Raw genomic sequence first — 16,399 nt, forward strand, 5'->3', positions numbered from 1 at the left:
TGTGTCCTGCTCCAGTCACCAGCTGGGGACCAAATTCCAGTGTTAATTATAATCCCATGCCTGGGAGTGCTGGGGAACTCCCACTGCTGCCAGCACGTGGTGAGATCCCAGCCCTGGAGCTGCTCCTCATTGGGATAATGACTGATTGTGTCCTGCAGCACTCCTGTGGGTGGGAAAACACAGCCTGGCTGCAGCCAGCTCCTGTCTCCTGATCTCTCCTGCAGTGGGAATGGGACCAGGGGCTGCTTTCCATAGGGCATTCCAAAGGGACAGATTTGCAGCTGAGCATTTTGGGGTGATAGGTGCAAAAAACGGAGTAAGAAACAACACAGGAGCTTCAACATGGACAACCAGCTGCAGAGGAGACTCCAGAACTCCTTCCAGGCTCAGGCATGTCCCATGGGCTCCATAGAATCATCAGAGAACCACAGGATGGTTTGGGTTGGAATGGACTGAAAAGCTCATCCAGTCCCACCCCCTGCCATGGGTTGCTCCCAGGTTGCCCAAAGCCCTGTCCAACCTGGCCTTGGACACTTCCAGGGATCCAGGGGCAGCCACAGCTTCTCTGGGCACCCTGGGCCAGGGCCTCCCCACCCTCACAGCCAAGAATTCCTTCCCAATCTCCCATCCATCCCTGCCCTCTGGCACTGGGAAGCCATTCCCTGGGTCCTGTCCCTCCATCCCTTGTCCCCAGTCCCTCTCCAGCTCTCCTGGAGCCCCTTTAGGCCCTGGAAGGGGCTCTGAGCTCTCCCTGGCACCTTCCTTTCTCTGGGTGAATAGCCCCAGCCCTCTCATCCCATCTTTTCCCAATCCAAGCTGTATTTCAGAGCTTTCCAAGCTTTTTGCAGTCTTTCACCACTGCAGTTGGATGGCTCCATGCCCAGGTGAATCCTTCTCCAGGTCAGTTCCCACATTTTGACCAAGCACAAGGACTCCTGGTCCTGCTCCAGTCTCTCAGTGGTTTCAGTGGTACAACAGACAGCAGGCTCTGCTTTCCTGGGAAACCCTTTCCCACTTGGAATTGACTGCAGCAGACCCAAGTACTGCCTTGGTGGGAAATGGAAATTCCCTTTTCCATTGCTCCCCATATTCCCATGGCTGGAAACACGAATGCAATGGGATGCTCCTCGTTTTAAATGGGTTTCACATTGTTCAGGTTGGTCCTGGGCAGGAAGATGGGAGAGAATTGCTGTGAGAAGGAAACACTTTGGCCAAAATCTCTTTAAAAAGTGGGTAAAGGATAGGCTTTAAACTTTCCAGTGTGATGTGTAAATAAATGGTTAACTCTTGGACTGCTCCTGTGGAAGGGAGAGGACCTGACCTGTTACCTACATGGCTGAGTATTTCTATTTCTTTACATTATTTCTATATCTTTGTGTATTCCTATATTATATAATATTTCTAATTTTATATTATTAATGTGGGTTTTAATTCTTATTATTTATATTTGATGTCTGGAAGTGTTACTAGGCTCTGTCACGGGGTCTGCCAGTGCTTACATTTACATTCGAGTGCCTGTGCCTGGGAAATTCCATGTTTTATCCAAATGTTATGTTACCTTTCCAGCCAAGGACAGTGCTTGTTTCCAACAGGCTTGCAGGGAAAATGCTCTCAACTTGATTTTTAACCACTGCAGAGCAGGAAACTCATCCAAGGGAGATACTGGGTATTGCTGGATGTTGTTCCTAATGGAAGGATGTTCTTCTTTTCCCCCTTTTCTCCTCTTTTTTTTCCCTTCTTTTTTCCCATCCTGCCATTATAAAAGTGGTCCATTTTACCCCCCCAGACATCAGGCATCCAGAAGAACTCTCCCTTTTGAGGAAACCCAGAGATCCATCAAAGAAAAAAAAGAAGAAGTTGGATGATCAATGTGAAGATGACACCTTCGAGCTGGAGGGGCCGCTGATCACGCCGGGGTCCGGTGAGCTGGGAAAAAAATGGGAGTGGGGTTAAAAACAGCACAGCAGTGTGGGGCTGATTGAATTTCTTAAGGTCTGTGAGAGAAACAGACCCCAAATCCATGGCACAAGTCCTGGCAGGCTGCAGCACTCGGTCGCACGGATGCATGTCTGGAGCTGTCACGCATTCCCGGGAGCAGAGCAACCCCAGGCTTCACAAAACAAACCAGAGCCCGAGGGTGGCCACTGGAACACTCAGATGATGTTGCTGAGAGCTTTTCTCACCCTGCTAAGAAAGGAGTTAAATGGAAAATCGTTCCTAATGTCACGTTGCTGGTGTGGTTTAGGCTGTGCCACTGTTCCAGTGTTTTATTAATTGCTTTAGTGTCGCCTTACATGAAGGGTGTAGCTGTGGATTGTGATGCTAAATAAATCCTTTTATTGCTGGGGGGTAGTTGGCCAGTCTGAATTCCAGATCCAGAGCAGGATTGGGAAGAGAATTTCTGGTGGAGTAACGTCCCACATGGAGTAACATCCCTGACGGAGTTACCAGAGGCAGCAAATTCATGCAGGTGTTTGCAAGCAGAGGGGTTTTTCAGCTGTTTTCCATGGCTGCTGGAAGTCTGGTGTCCAAAGGCAAATGGCAGGAGTTTAAACCATAATATTGGCCAAGTGGGAGCACTTTATCCCAAATGGATTTGTGGAGAAAGTTGTGGTGGCGAGCAGGAGAGACGTGTCTGGCTGCCAGAGCTCTTGGGTTTAAATCCAGCAACCCAAGGGAAGCAGGGCAGCTTTAATTGAAAAAACGACCTTGGAATTCAGCAAAGTTGTATTAATTGATGTTAAATCAACTGCAGGGAAGGTCATGGAGTGGTGGCACAGGGCTTGCAGGCAAAAATGTTTTGGCTGCACAGGGTGATGTGCACCACGGGTCTGGAACAAGGAAAAATAATCCTCCTTTTGCTCTGATCCCACTCTTTCTCCTCTCAGCTACTTCAAAATACTTCTGGGCTTGTCCTCTCCCACTCCTGGCTCAGAGAATTTGGGCAAGGCTCCAGTCAATTTTCATTTCCATTTGGCATTTTCGTCTTGAAAGTCCATTCTGAGCCTTTCCAACAGCCAGTGTTCACAGAGAGCATCTCTGTTAGATTAATAGGAAAGACTTGGCCTGCTTTGGGGGAAATGTGTGCAGAAGCTGGGGTTTATTTTAATTATTTATGGCTCTTCCAGTGAGTCACTTGGCTGGTTTTGCTCTCCTTGTGAATGAAATCACTCGCAGCAGGTTGAATTCCTGCCTGTTCAGGTGCCATTCGATAAAAGTCGTGGGTTTCATCTGAATAAATCATTTCTAGCGTTGTTCCAACATCAGTTTGTGTTGCTGAAAGCTTCTGGAAAGCTAATTAATAATTCAGGAGGTGCTGATTTCAATGTCTTGGGAGTGTTTTGTCACTGAGTACCCCAAACCTGGCAGTGAAACCATTTAAACCCCGGTGGGCAGAGTTGTCAATACACCCACAGGATGTGTTGCCCAACACTTTCCATTAGAAGACCTGTAGTCACTTGTTTATATAAATTAGCCAAATTTGTAGCTCTTTCTGCTGGAACTTTCCATGACACTGCCTGCCTGGGGCACATTTTTTGAGGGAAGCTTCTTTTGAGATGTTTCAGGTGTTTGGAGAAAGTGATGAGAACAGTGCAGGGCAAACTTTGCTCTGATGGAGCAAACACTCAGTCAAGGAGTGTGGGGGATATTCGTGGAAAAACCTGCCCATTTGGGGCAAAAAGTGGGATTTTTCTTTTGTTGGTCCAGCTGGTGCTCAGCCCTGTGTGCTCAAGCCATGTGAAGGCTGAGGGCAGCAGCAAGAGTAGATGGGGAGGAGGGAAGAGCTCTTTTGGGAAGTGGTTTATGGAAGTGATGGGGGTTTATGGCTGGTTTTTGTTGGAGTTCTCTGCTCCAGGGCTGTAACAATCCATGGGGAGAGCACCTTTTCTGCTGCTTTTAGAATCACAGAATCACAGCATAGCTCAAGTTGGAAGGGAGACCTAAGGATTGTGGAGTCCCAGCTCCCAAAGTACCTGGTCTAAGAACCTGGAAATCATCCCTGGCCTTTTCCTTGCAAATGAAGGTGGATTTTTCCATCCCTTGACCATTCCTGCTGCTTTTTTGCTCGTGCCTGGTTTGCTGGATCTGTCTTGGCACCCACAGTGTTTACAGGTCCCCAGATGATTCATCCAGACTGGGATGCCAGCAAAACGAGCAGGAGCATTAAAAGCATCCTTTTTTGATGGTTTTCACTTTCATTTTCCATCCTGCCAGGCAGTTTAGAATCAGGTTTGTAATTATTTGGCGTTTCCTAGCCATGATGTTGGTTGTCACTGACATGATGCTGTTGATTCATACTGTTCTTCCTGCTCCTTGAGATGGCCATTGTGAAAAATGAGGGTTCAGAAAGGTTTTTCCATTGATTTGGTCTTGGACTTTTCCAGTCTAGCTCAGTTTTCTGTCATTCCTTGGCCATGAGGCTGGAGGGATGGTTTGGAGCAAGGAGCTGGAGCGTGGCCCAAGGTGGTGGCTCGGGGCAGCAGCGGGAGGTGGCACAAAAGGCCTTGTCTGGGTGCCTCGAATTGCAGGCTCATGATTTAGGAAGGACACAGCCCTTTCCCAAAAATCCAGTGTGGTGTTGGACCTTCTGGTGCTGGTGGGCAGATTTAAGCCCAGCAGGTGATGCTGAGGGAGCTCCTTGCCCGATGTGTGTACACAGTGGAATTCCTGGCATCAGGATACGGTGGTTGATCCTCCCTTACTCTGAAAATCTGGATTTTATATTAAAATTCAAAGTTCTCATGAGATGAAGAGGGGCTGTTTCATTGGATGGTTTGGAATGGAAGGGATTTAAAAGGGACTTAAAGCACTTCTGGTTCCACCCCCTGCCATGGGCAGGGACACCTTCCAGAGACCAGGATGTCCAAGCCTCATCCAAGCTCTCCTGGAACAACTCCAGGGATGGGGCAGCCACAACCTCTGTGTTAAGCTCTCAGCTATTTTGAGCTGTGAGATACCGAGCTGGATTTGGTTTTTTCTCTTCAAATTAATAATTTTAAAGTGTTTGGGGGGTTTTTTGTCTGCTTTGAGTCAGTACGAGCTGTGAAGCTTCGAAAGGCCTGGGAGTAACGTGTGCTTTGGGATCAGTTTGGCACCACATCGCACCACTCGCTCAGCACATTAATTCTGAATTTGTGTGGCCACCTCAGCAAGCTTTTCCATCCGGGAATGCCACATTTCCATGCCCAGCTGTCCTTGTAACGTGAACAAAATAACGGGAAGTCACTTCAGTTGCTTTGCTGCCACCAGCGCTGCTGCAGATGCTCCATTTGGGTGGTTCAACCTCACCTGTGCTGCTCTGCCCTCTTCCAAAAATGCTCATTTTTGGCTTCTGTCCTTCTCCTACTCTCCGGGTGACTTTCTCTCGCCTTCTCACTTCCCTCCTTTCTTTCCCTCTCTATAGGCACCGATATTCTTTACATCGGCCCCGTCAAAGGTGAGCTCCACCTCAATAGGACTTTTGCCCTCTGCCTCTGGTCTCTTTGGCTGCACCCTTAGTTTATTTTCCTGCTCCTCTAAAACTTTTGACTTCCAAAATCTTTAAGCAACAGGTAATACCGGTAAGTCGGGGGCCACTCATGTCCCAGGTGCCACAGAAACTCAGGGGGCAGGAGCTTCCCACCGTGGGAGATCTGTGTCTTCTCCCATCATTTGGGCTGGAATGAGTTTTCCATCAGTTTTGCTCTTGGAGAAGAGCCGAGAGAGAGGAGAGGGACAAGTTTTCATGGGAGAACAAGCAGCGCAGTGTTTTCCCATAGTGGAAAGATAGAAAGGGAAGGTTTTCCATCCGCCAGCTCCGGGTTTGCGCGGAGCCGGCGCGGCCGGGAGCAGGCAGGGCTTGGCTCTGGGCTAATTCCCGGCTTTTATTCCCCTCGCTGGTAGGAAATATCTATTCAAGCCCAGGACTCTATAGCAAAACGATGACGCCGACCTACGACGCCCACGACGGCAGCCCCCTGTCCCCCACGTCCGCCTGGTTCGGCGACAGCGCCCTGTCCGAGGGCAACCCAGGAATCCTGGCCGTGAGCCAGCCCGTCACCTCCCCGGAGTCCTTAGCCAAAATGTACAAGCCCCAGACGCTGCTCGATAAGGCCAAAATCAACCAAGGGTGAGTTCAGGAGCTGAGGAGTTGGGGTTTTTTGCTGATTTTTAGTTGTGTTCTCGAGAGCGTCGTGGCGACTCCGCCGGAGCGTTCCGTGTGTGTTATCCCGTGTTGGCAATTCACAGGTGGCTGGACTCGTCCCGATCCCTGATGGAGCAGGAGGTGAAAGAAAACGAGGCTTTGCTACTCCGGTTCAAGTACTACAGCTTTTTTGACCTGAATCCAAAGGTACAGAGCTCCTTGTTCCACTTGCATTTTGGAATTTCCATCCTTAGGAGCAAAGGATGCCTGGATCTCTAACGTGCTGTTGTATTGGTAAATCTCCCAAAAAAAACTGGAAGTTTGAAAATTGGTTGTGAAGGCATCAAACCCAGGATTTGTGCTCCTATATACCAGGGATTTTAGGTGTTGCTAGAGGTGTTTTAAGAGTTCTTAAAGCCACTTTGTGTCAGTGGCAGAGGATTTTCAGTCTCAGATCGAAGTGTTGTTTTGAGATGAGAGATCACAGAATCCCAGATTAGCTTGGGTTGGAATGGGCCTTAAAGACCATCTCATTCCAACCCCCTGCTGTGGGCAGGGATAGCTTCCAGTAGGTGGGGTGGTTTTGCTTGAGCTGGGCTCCTGGTTTTCCAAGCATTCCGTGTTTCTGTGCCGCAGTACGACGCGATCAGGATCAACCAGCTGTACGAGCAGTCCAAGTGGGCAATCCTGCTGGAGGAGATCGAGTGCACAGAGGAGGAGATGATGATGTTTGCAGCACTGCAGGTGAGGGACAGCCCCACAGGCTCCTGGGTTGGGTTAGACTTGATTCTGTTTGTAGACTTCTTTGCTGATTAATCTGATAAACGAAGTTATGGAATCCCAGAATGGTTCGGGTTGGAAGGGACTTCAAAGCCCATCCAGTTCCAACCCCATTCCACTATCCCAGGTTGCTCCAAATTGGTCTTGGACATTTCCAGGGATCCAGGGGCAGCCACAGCTTTTCTGGGCACCCTGTGCCAGGGCCTGCCCACCCTCACAGCCAGGAATTCCTTCCCAATATCCCATCAAAACCTCCCCTTCAGTTTAAAATCGTGTTTTAGGCCTCACTTTATCTGTGGTGGGAGCTTGGCCTCCTCACGCTGGTAGAAGTTGGATCATTTCCCATCTCCAGCTCCTCACTTGAGTTCATGAGATAATTTAAATATTTGCCACTGATTATCCCTCACAAAAAAGAACTTGACCTGCTTTTACCAAACATGTTTATATCTATCTTAACTTCCAGTTTTGCCCTTCTTAACCCATCCCATATGAACACGGGGTTACTGAACTGTGCCTTTCTGGCTCTCTGTCCTCATACCAGCTGGGGATAATCTGTGGCTTTCCCAGAACTATTTATTTATCTGCTTTATGAAATACTCACTGTGATTTGGCATAATGCTCCACCTGCTATTGACTTCCATGAGAGGGATGGCAGGCATTTGTTCCGTGTGGTCTGGCACACCTTGGAGCTGTAGGATGCAGAAATGTCCCCCTCAGGAGCAGGGCTGCCTTCTCCAAGAGCCCCTCCCAGGAACAAAAGAGCAGAAAGCAGAAATATAATGACTCAGTTTACACCCAACTGCTCTGGAGTGGGTTGGGCACGGTCCTTCCTGTGAGGTTTTATGGATGTTTTGGTTTTCTGGGGTGAAAACAGATGCAAAGACATAGAATCCTGCAATGGTTTGGCTTGGAACGAGCTTTAAAGATCATCTTGTTCCACTCCCTGCCATGAGCCAGGACACTTCCACTAGCCCAGGCTGCTCCAAGCCCTGTCCAGCCTGGCCTTGGACACTTCCAGGGATGGGGGGATCTTAAAAATGTCCATAAACACCTGCTGGGAGGCAGGAAAGGGGGTGGACAGAGGTGCCCAGTGGCAGGAGCAGAGGCCACGGACACAGCCTGGAAGATGGGAGGTTCCCTCTGCACATCAGGAAACGTTTTCGTACGGGGAGGGTGACAGAGCACTGGTGCAGTTTGCCCAGAGGGGCTGTGGAGTCTCCATCCCCGGAGTTACTCCAAAGCCAGGTGGACGTGGCCCTGGACAACAGCTCCAGGTGGCCCTGCTGGGACAGGGGGTGGGACCAGGTGACCTCCAGAAGTCCCTTCCACCTTCAGCCCAGTGGAAAGAGCAGCTCTGCCCTGCACAGTCCAGAGATGTCCTTTAGGGATCATTGCCTGGAGACTCCTTGCACTGGAAGCATCCAAGATGGCCATTCCTGACTCAGCACTCGCTCCAGTGTTTGCTGGCCTCTGCTCCTGGTTTTCCACTCCAGTTTCCCACTCCACTTCCCAAGCACGGCGGCTGTGTCGCGATGATCCTGCGGGATCCTGGGGTCACAGGAGCATCCCGGTGTGACCCTGTCCTTGCCTTCCAGTACCACATCAACAAGCTGTCCATCATGTCCTCGGAAAACCACCTGAACCACAGTGACAAGGACGTGGACGAGGTGGACGCCGCGCTCTCGGACCTGGAAATCACCCTGGAAGGTGGCAAGACGTCGACGATCCTGGTAAGGGCTGCAGGGAATTTTTCCAGGCATCCAACCTCCTTTATTTCCTTCCTCTCCCTTTTTTTTTTTTTTCCTAATTCTGATGAGAACGTTGCCCACACCCCAATAATATTTTCTTTAAAATACAGGGATTTTAGATACCAAGGGATAGCTCTACAAAGAGGGAATCCTGGGCAGCATCTGGAAAAGTCTTGGAGGAGCCAGGATCTTACTGATCCCCCCCCCGTGCCCCAGGCCACCCTCCTGATGAAAGAATGGAAAACTAAATGGAAATGAAATTGATTTTTATCCTTACTACTGACTTTCCCGAATAACTGAGTTTTCCACACTGAGGTTCCTCTTCCACTGTTTCTAATTCACGTTTTACAGCACCTAAAGCAGCTGCTGGATTTTCAGAACTAATTTAGGCTTATGAAATCCCATTTTTATTAGACTGGATTTTAGCCTAGGTCTGTATTTCAGAGCATTTGGGGATTTTTTTTCTCGATATGCTGTTTTAACACTGCTTTTCCACCTTTCAGAATATAAAGCCTGAAAATTAAAGTGCATTAAAAGGACTCAGTCCTGTCAGCCTTGGCCCAGCACAGCTTTTCCAGGCATTTTGCACATTTAAACCATCTCTTTCCAACCCTAAAATCTCTGAAATTTTCCACTTTTCCACTTCACATAATTTTTTAAGTGTTTATGACAGGGCTTTTTGAAGCTACATCCATCCTTAGACGCTTTATTGGCATTAACAGCAGCAGAGCTTTGCCATATAAACCAGAAACAACAACAACTTTTTATCACCAAGACATATTTTCTAATCTCTTCCGCAAAACCAGATTTGAAACACATCACTGAGGAGCAGTCCCTGCCAGGCAGGAGCGAAGAGGACAATGATTCATCCGAAAAAACCCATCCCTTTCCGTAGGGCTTTGTAGCAGGAGCCACTTCCAGATGCATTCGAGTAATTGAATACGGATAATGGGCAATTACTGGATTGTTTGTTTAGATTCTGCATTTTTTTCCCTGTGCTATCTGTAAACAGTTTCTCGTTGCAGACTGAAAGTAAACTGTCCTGCTACTGGAAGCTCCTGGAGCAATCCTCCCTTTTCCTGTCCCTCGAAAACCCTTTTACTTCCAGCTCCTGGGAATTGCGAGTGCCACCCTTGTGCAAAAAAAGGGAATTTAAACTCAATATTTTAAAAAAATGTTGTGGGGGGGAAAAAATTCTTTCTAGACTTAAAAATCCCTTCCCCAGTCAGTTCTCTGTGGAGGTGCCTCTTTGCCTTTAGTTTGGAGCACCAGGAATAACTGAAGGGAGGAGAAAATGGCCTGTGCGAGCAGTGCTGCCGTGACCGCCGCTGACCCCCGCGGCTGGGAATTGGCCCCGGCCGCAGCAGGAATTCCTCAAAGGAAAACAAAGCCTCGTCCTCTGCTTTCCAAACAGCAGAGCTGGGCCCTGGATTTTTCACCCCTTGCTTCTCCCAGGAAGTGGCTGAGGCTTTCTCAGCAGCAGTTTCACAACCCCTAAGCCCTGATGGGGCTCCCGGCTCCCTGCCCTGCACCACATCCCTTCCCTCCTGACCCCACTGCTCCAGCTGCGCTGGGGCAGGCGGGTGAGTGGGATCATCTTTGATTTCCAGGGTGACATCACTTCCATCCCAGAGCTTGCTGACTACATTAAAGTCTTCAAGTAAGTGCTGATGGGAAGAGCTGCTTGTGGAACTGGTAATGGCTGTGAATAATTCATGGTCCTGCCTCTTAATATCCTTTTGGTTTTTTATCTCCTGGCCTTAAGATATTCAAAATATTCCATACCGAAGTTGATTGGTTCTCAAATACAAAATTCAAGGTGTTTTCCTGCTGTGGTGCATCCCAGAGCCAGCAGTGTGTGCTGGGATGTTTCTTTAACACATTTAATGCCCAGGAGAGAACAGACCATCCTAAAATGAGGAGCAAAACCTAAAAACCTCCCTCAAAGACTTCTCCTGGTCTGCAGGAGGCTGGAGGAATTCTATCCAGCCGGGACCCTGGCTCTCCATGCCAAAAGGAGCAGGTTAAGTTGACTCTGCCCCTCTCCCAGCTTGCTCAGGATTTTGGGGTTTTTTTTAGCTTGCTTTGACTCGGTTGGTGGTTCGTGGAAACCGGGAACGGCAGCGTCTGGACGTGGAGGAACATTTTTGGCAGCCACGACCGTCTTTTGCAATTTATTGCCTGCTGCAGTGAAAGTTCTGGAAGCTGGAAACACTGATGGGATTTCACAGCAGAGCTGTAGGATAGAGGGGGTGGGAAAAAAAGCTATAGACAGCGAAGTAGCTCTGGAACAAGCCTTTATTTTATGAATTGTTTGGTTCTGGAGCCAGAACCTGGCACTCTCTGCTCGGAAAACTCCTTCTCCCTCTCCAAAGGCAAATTACCGAGGTCTCTGCCTCTGTCTGGGCTTGTGGTCTGCCTTAATTGGGGCGAAGTTTCAGGGCTGTGCCCAGCCCCTCAGTGGGTGTTTCTTCCCTCCCTTGAACAAACAAACAAACAAAAAACTTGTTCTTCCCCTTGATCTGCTGATTTGCCAATCAAATTAGGCACGACTCTGGGAGCTAATTGCCTGTGAATTGGAGCACCAGGGGCTGCAGCAGCCAGAAGCTGCTGGTTCCTCACTCGAGTCAGGCCCTAAACCCTGGGGCTGGGATTTGAGGCTGTCAGATTGAACACAGAATTCCATCTGCTCCGAAAACCAGGGGTCAGGTGGTATTTTAGTGCCAGAAATCCAATGTAAATGGTGCAATGTTTGGAGTGGTCCCAGCTTTGGACGTGCCTCTTGTCACACCTCAGCTGGGGAGGAGAATTGGGGAACAATGCATGTGCCTTGTATTCCATATATTTAACTCCTATAAATGTGTCCCTGTATGTGCCTGGTGTGGCTGTAGAGACTTGGAAAGTTTCTGTCTCCCCTGCCAGCCAGGTTACTGCTCTTGCCAGCTGAAATCATAGAATTCCAGAATGTTTTGGGTTGGGATGGACTTCAAAGATCATCCAGTTCCACCCCCTGCCATGGCCATGGACACCTTCCACTATCCCAGGTTGCTCCAAGCCCCGTCCAACCTGGCCTTGGACACTTCCAGGGATCCAGGGGCAGCCACAGCTGCTCTGGGTACCCTGTGCCAGAGCCTCCCCACCCTCACAGCGAAGGATTTCTTCCTAATATCCAGTCTAAACTACTCTCAGCAGCCATTTCTGACATGAAAATACAAGAGATGCATGAGAGGCTGCAGATCCAGCCTTAGAATAAGGTTTAGAAATCAGGGAAGGTTAAAATATTCCAATACTTGGAGCTCTGCGAAGGCCATGGGCTTGTGTTGGGATGAGCTCAGGGTCCCAGGTGCTTCACTTTGCAAGGCCATCAGTTCTCCTGCAGAATCGAGCAAAACCCATGTTTTCCACAGAAACCTTTTGTGCTGTGGAGTGTCTAAAAAGAAAACAAGGGGTGCACTCAGGGGTGTGCGTGACTGACACATCCTTGGAAGTGCTGCTTCCCCTCTGAGCCTGAGCAGAGTGGTTCCAGTTTCACCTGGTGGCTGGAGAGGCAGATTTTGCAGCGGTTCATGGGCACATCTGTTTTTGTAGCACAATCCTCCAACTCCCCCCACCTTGCCCCAAATGATCTCCATGGAATTGAAGAGTCCAAACTTGCAATTGGAGCTCAGCTCCTTGAGCCAGCAGTGAAGGGATGGCTGAGCCCCCAGGCCAGGGTGGGAATAACCCAGGCTTGCTGACAGCAGCTTTCCAGGGCTGAAATGCTGAGCAAATACTGAGGTTTCCTGGGGAGCAGCTTGTTTTAGGAGCTCAGACCAAGTGAGATGTCCCTCCACATGTCCTGCAGGCCCAAGAAGCTGACGTTGAAAGGCTACAAGCCCTACTGGTGCACCTTCAAAGATACCTCCATCTCCTGCTATAAAAGCAAAGAGGAATCCAACGGGACTCCTGCTCACCAGATGAACCTGAGAGGTAAGAGAAGCACAAGGTGGGGGAAGAGAAACTGCTTTTTATTCCAGGAACAGGCTGCTCCTCCTGCATCTTGTTTTCCCACTGCTTTATCGCCTCAGAATTCCATCCCGGGGTTGGGTAAAGGTGTTTAAAGGAATGAGGTGGCTGGGTTTGATATCGTGGCACAGAGTTGGACTTCCAGACAGTGAAATATGTGTGATCCCTTGGGGAAGCACTGCCACCTCCCCAATAGCCTGGAGAGAGAGCTTGGAGAACCACAGAATGGTTTGGGTTGGAGAGGACCTTCCAAACCTTGCTCCAACCTTCCACCTGCCCTTCTCCTTTTTGTCACTTATCCAAAGGATTGCACTGACTCCCACAGCAGAAACTGGAAAGAACAGACCATCCTCTTCCTCTCCTGCCTTTATTTCTCCTCCTCTCCCCAGTGCTGGTTTGGAGCAGCCTCACTCAAGAGCTGAAATTCCTGTGGCTGCTGCCTGTGCTTATGTCAAGTGAAACATTCCTGCTCCTGCAGCCGCGGAGCTGCAGCGAGCTCGTTTGTTCTCCCCGTGGAGGCAGGAGCAGGGTGGATGCCAGGCCAACCTCAGGCTGCTGTGGGAGCGAGGCCTGGCCTGCAGGACCTTTCTGGGAGCTGTGACAAATCTGCTGTGAGGGCACTTTGCAGAAATCTGGGAGGCGGCGTTGACGCCGTGGCAGGGTCGGTTCATCGCCCCCCGTGCTCACACAACCACTTGGAATTCTCTCCAGGCACCCAGAGCGGGATGCTCACACCTCGCTGCTGCCTGTAGCAGCCAAAATCATGGAATCCCAGAATGGTTTGGGTTGGAAGGGACCTTAAAGCTCATCCAGTTCCACCTTGTTCCCATGGGCAGGGATGCCTTCCACTAAACCGGGATGCTCCAAGCCCCACCCAGCCTGGCCTGGAACACTTCCATGGCATCCCATCATTCACAAATAACATAGAGGGGTTTCAGGGTGAGAGTCAACACCCATCCAGTCACCTTTTCCTATCCTTTCATGAAAATTCTGGGGTGTTTGCCAGCCACTGGATGCATTCCTGATTCCAGGCAGGATCCAGGAGTTCTGTGGGTGCTCATTCGCTTTGGCTTCATTGCTTTCAGATCAGGTCTTGCTTTTCTCCCCCATTTTCCTGACACTTGGAAAAAGGGACATCTGACAGGTTTTTTCTGTGCTGTGTGGAGTGCTCATCCCATCAGAGGTGTGGGACAAACCTTTGGCAGCACTGAGATGCCACCGGAGACCCTTGAGTCAGGGAATTTTGCTCTTTCTTTTCCTATTTTTGCTTTCTTTGCCACTTTTTAAATCATAGTTCCTCACATCCCTGTAAAATACCGACTCCCTCATTGCAGGATGTGAAGTTACCCCTGATGTGAACATCTCTGGTCAGAAGTTCAACATCAAACTCCTGATCCCAGTGGCAGAGGGGATGAACGAGATTTGGCTGCGCTGCGACAACGTAAGTTCATCTCTTGGGCTGGCCACCTCTTCGCCCACCATCAGCTCCTGCTCAGGTGCTGTTCTTTAAAAAGCAAATAGAAAATGCACTCACCTGTCTGATCTCAGCATTCCAAACGTGCTCCAAGTCTCCTGTGAGTTTGGAGCAGAAGATCAGCCTTGGCTTTGTTGTGTGGTTTTGGCCACGCGTTGGTTGGCTTTCTGCCCATCTTTGTGCACGTTGGAGTCTCCTGGGGCTGGGAGGGGAATGAAGCTCCCTGGGGTGTTTTTGGAGGGGTCTGGTGGTCCCCCCACGGCTGTGACAGACACGTGTCCCTGTTTTGGGGGGCAGGAGACGCAGTACGCCAGCTGGATGGCCGCCTGCCGCCTGGCCTCCAAGGGCAAGACCATGGCCGACAGCTCCTACGGCATGGAAGTGCAGAACATCCTGTCCTTCCTGAAAATGCAGCATTTGAACCCCGACCCACAGCTGATCCCGGAGCAGATCAACACCGACATCAACCCCGAGTGCCTGGTGTCTCCTCGCTACCTGAAGAAGTACAAGAACAAGCAGGTAGGTGCTGCCCTTGTTGGCCTTGGTTGGACTGGACACGCGTCCCGGCGGTGGCTGGTGTTTAACACGGCGTGGTTTGGATGTTCTGGATGTCTTCACTCACTGGGATGCACGTGGTTACTAAAATGAGATGGGACTGAAGGGTGTGGTTTGGATCCAGCACCTGGGGATGGCACCCAGCACCGGGATTGTGCCGTGTGATGTGCATGGACATGGCGGGGAACCTTCGATTGTAAACACATTTGAAATTGGTTGATGTTTATTTTAAACGCATTCTGGGAATGGTTTGGCCCCTGCTGATAATGGTTTGGCCCCAACTGCCCCATCTCTCCCCGGTGCTGGGGTTAAAACCCCTTCCCCTGCACAGAATCCATGGAGAAATCCCCGGGATCAGCGGAGTTGCAGTTGCTTGCAGTGCTTTATCCACACTTGGCTGTAACATGGTTTGCATATTTCTCTCTCTGCTTTTCCACTGCTTCCAAATGCCAGTCCTCGGAACATTGCTTCGTTTTTGAGTTGCTGTGACTCGTGCTTGAACTCCATCCACGCTCCACCCGATCCCTGCCTGACAGGGCTGAACTGTTCCTCACTGGGGATAAATGCAGGATTCTCTCAAAGAGAATTATATGTCAGAACAGCAGCAAAAATAAGGAAAGCATTGCTCCGTGGCCTTCTGGTGACTTAAATCCTTCAGGCTGCTGGCTGGGGCTGGATATGATTTCTCCAAGCCCAGAAGAAGGCTGCAAGTCAGAGAAGCCGGAAAAATGTAACTTTTTATTGGCACAGCACGATGATTTCCTGGCAGTGGAGTTATATTTTATATAGCCCTTATTATTCTCCTGAATAAGCCTTTATATCCACTTGGATGGAGGAGAGGCTGCATAAATATACGATTTTAACATATATATAGATAGATAGATTTATATATTTATATATATATAATGTTTTCTAAGTTTCCGGTAAAACAGAGGCACCTGGGAAAATATTAGCTTGGAAAACTTGCTTACTGTGCAGGTATCCTGGTTATAAAACTAAAATCCATGGAATCGTGGGGATGGGCATGATGGGGATGATCCCAGTCAGGACGTGGCCGTGGTGTGGACACTGGCTCCCTCACAGACATCAGCTAAGCAGTGGATTTAGGATTTTCCTTGATGGCCAGAGGCAAAGCTTGGAGCAGCAGAGGATGTTTGCTGGGAGGAATAAGGGATGGAGGCTGCAGGAATGTCAGGAATTTGACCACAAGGGTCCTTCCGTGGCCCCAGCACAGGAAAGGAGGAGGAGGAGGGGGAGGAGGAGGTTGAGGAGCCCACAGGAGGTGCCAGAATGGGAATTGGCCGTGGGCCTTGCTGGAGGATTTGTGGAGGTGCTGGGTCCTCACCAGCCCCAAACCCACTGTTGGGGGTTTGTCTCCACATGCAGCAGTGTAGGGTTGGCAGGCTGGGTTTAGAAGCACCAAATCCTAAATTAAAAGAAATAGAAACCAACCCAAAATAAGGATTTTCAGAGCTCCCAGGTGCCCTGCCAGGGTTTGCTGTCAGAGCCAGCAAGGGCAAACACCTCCCTGGGAAGCCCAGCTGATGTTCCCTTCACCTGCTTGTTATCCCAAGCAGCATCCCAATCATTTCTCCACATATCCCAAGTAGAAGGAGCTGCTGAGCTCACAGTGAGCTCATGAGCTTCCTCTTGAGCTTCCTCAGCCAGAGAGTGGCCTTGAGTTTGTGCAGAGACGTGGAGAGGAAAGTGAGG

The 16,399-nt window shown here is 49.7% G+C and overlaps 1 protein-coding gene across 3 annotated transcripts in view; it reads left to right on the plus strand.

Annotated features, from left to right (window-relative positions):
* Positions 1-16,399, plus strand: part of FERMT2 (FERM domain containing kindlin 2) — a 49,052-nt gene that overhangs the window by 27,725 nt on the left and 4,928 nt on the right. For all 3 annotated transcript variants that reach the window (XR_014226493.1, XM_082283379.1, XM_082283378.1), the window contains exons 3-12: positions 1,787-1,921; positions 5,405-5,437; positions 5,884-6,109; positions 6,229-6,331; positions 6,761-6,868; positions 8,500-8,634; positions 10,263-10,312; positions 12,497-12,621; positions 13,992-14,098; positions 14,429-14,650. Coding sequence is in view for 2 of the 3 variants with exons in the window: in XM_082283379.1 (XP_082139505.1) it covers positions 1,787-1,921; positions 5,405-5,437; positions 5,884-6,109; positions 6,229-6,331; positions 6,761-6,868; positions 8,500-8,634; positions 10,263-10,312; positions 12,497-12,621; positions 13,992-14,098; positions 14,429-14,650 (1,244 nt within the window). In the remaining variant the exon portion in view is untranslated. The remainder of the gene's footprint in view (positions 1-1,786; positions 1,922-5,404; positions 5,438-5,883; positions 6,110-6,228; positions 6,332-6,760; positions 6,869-8,499; positions 8,635-10,262; positions 10,313-12,496; positions 12,622-13,991; positions 14,099-14,428; positions 14,651-16,399) is intronic.

This window comes from Coloeus monedula, assembly GCF_965178545.1.
Source record: "Coloeus monedula genome assembly, chromosome: 6".
Taxonomy (NCBI): Eukaryota; Metazoa; Chordata; class Aves; order Passeriformes; family Corvidae; genus Coloeus; species Coloeus monedula.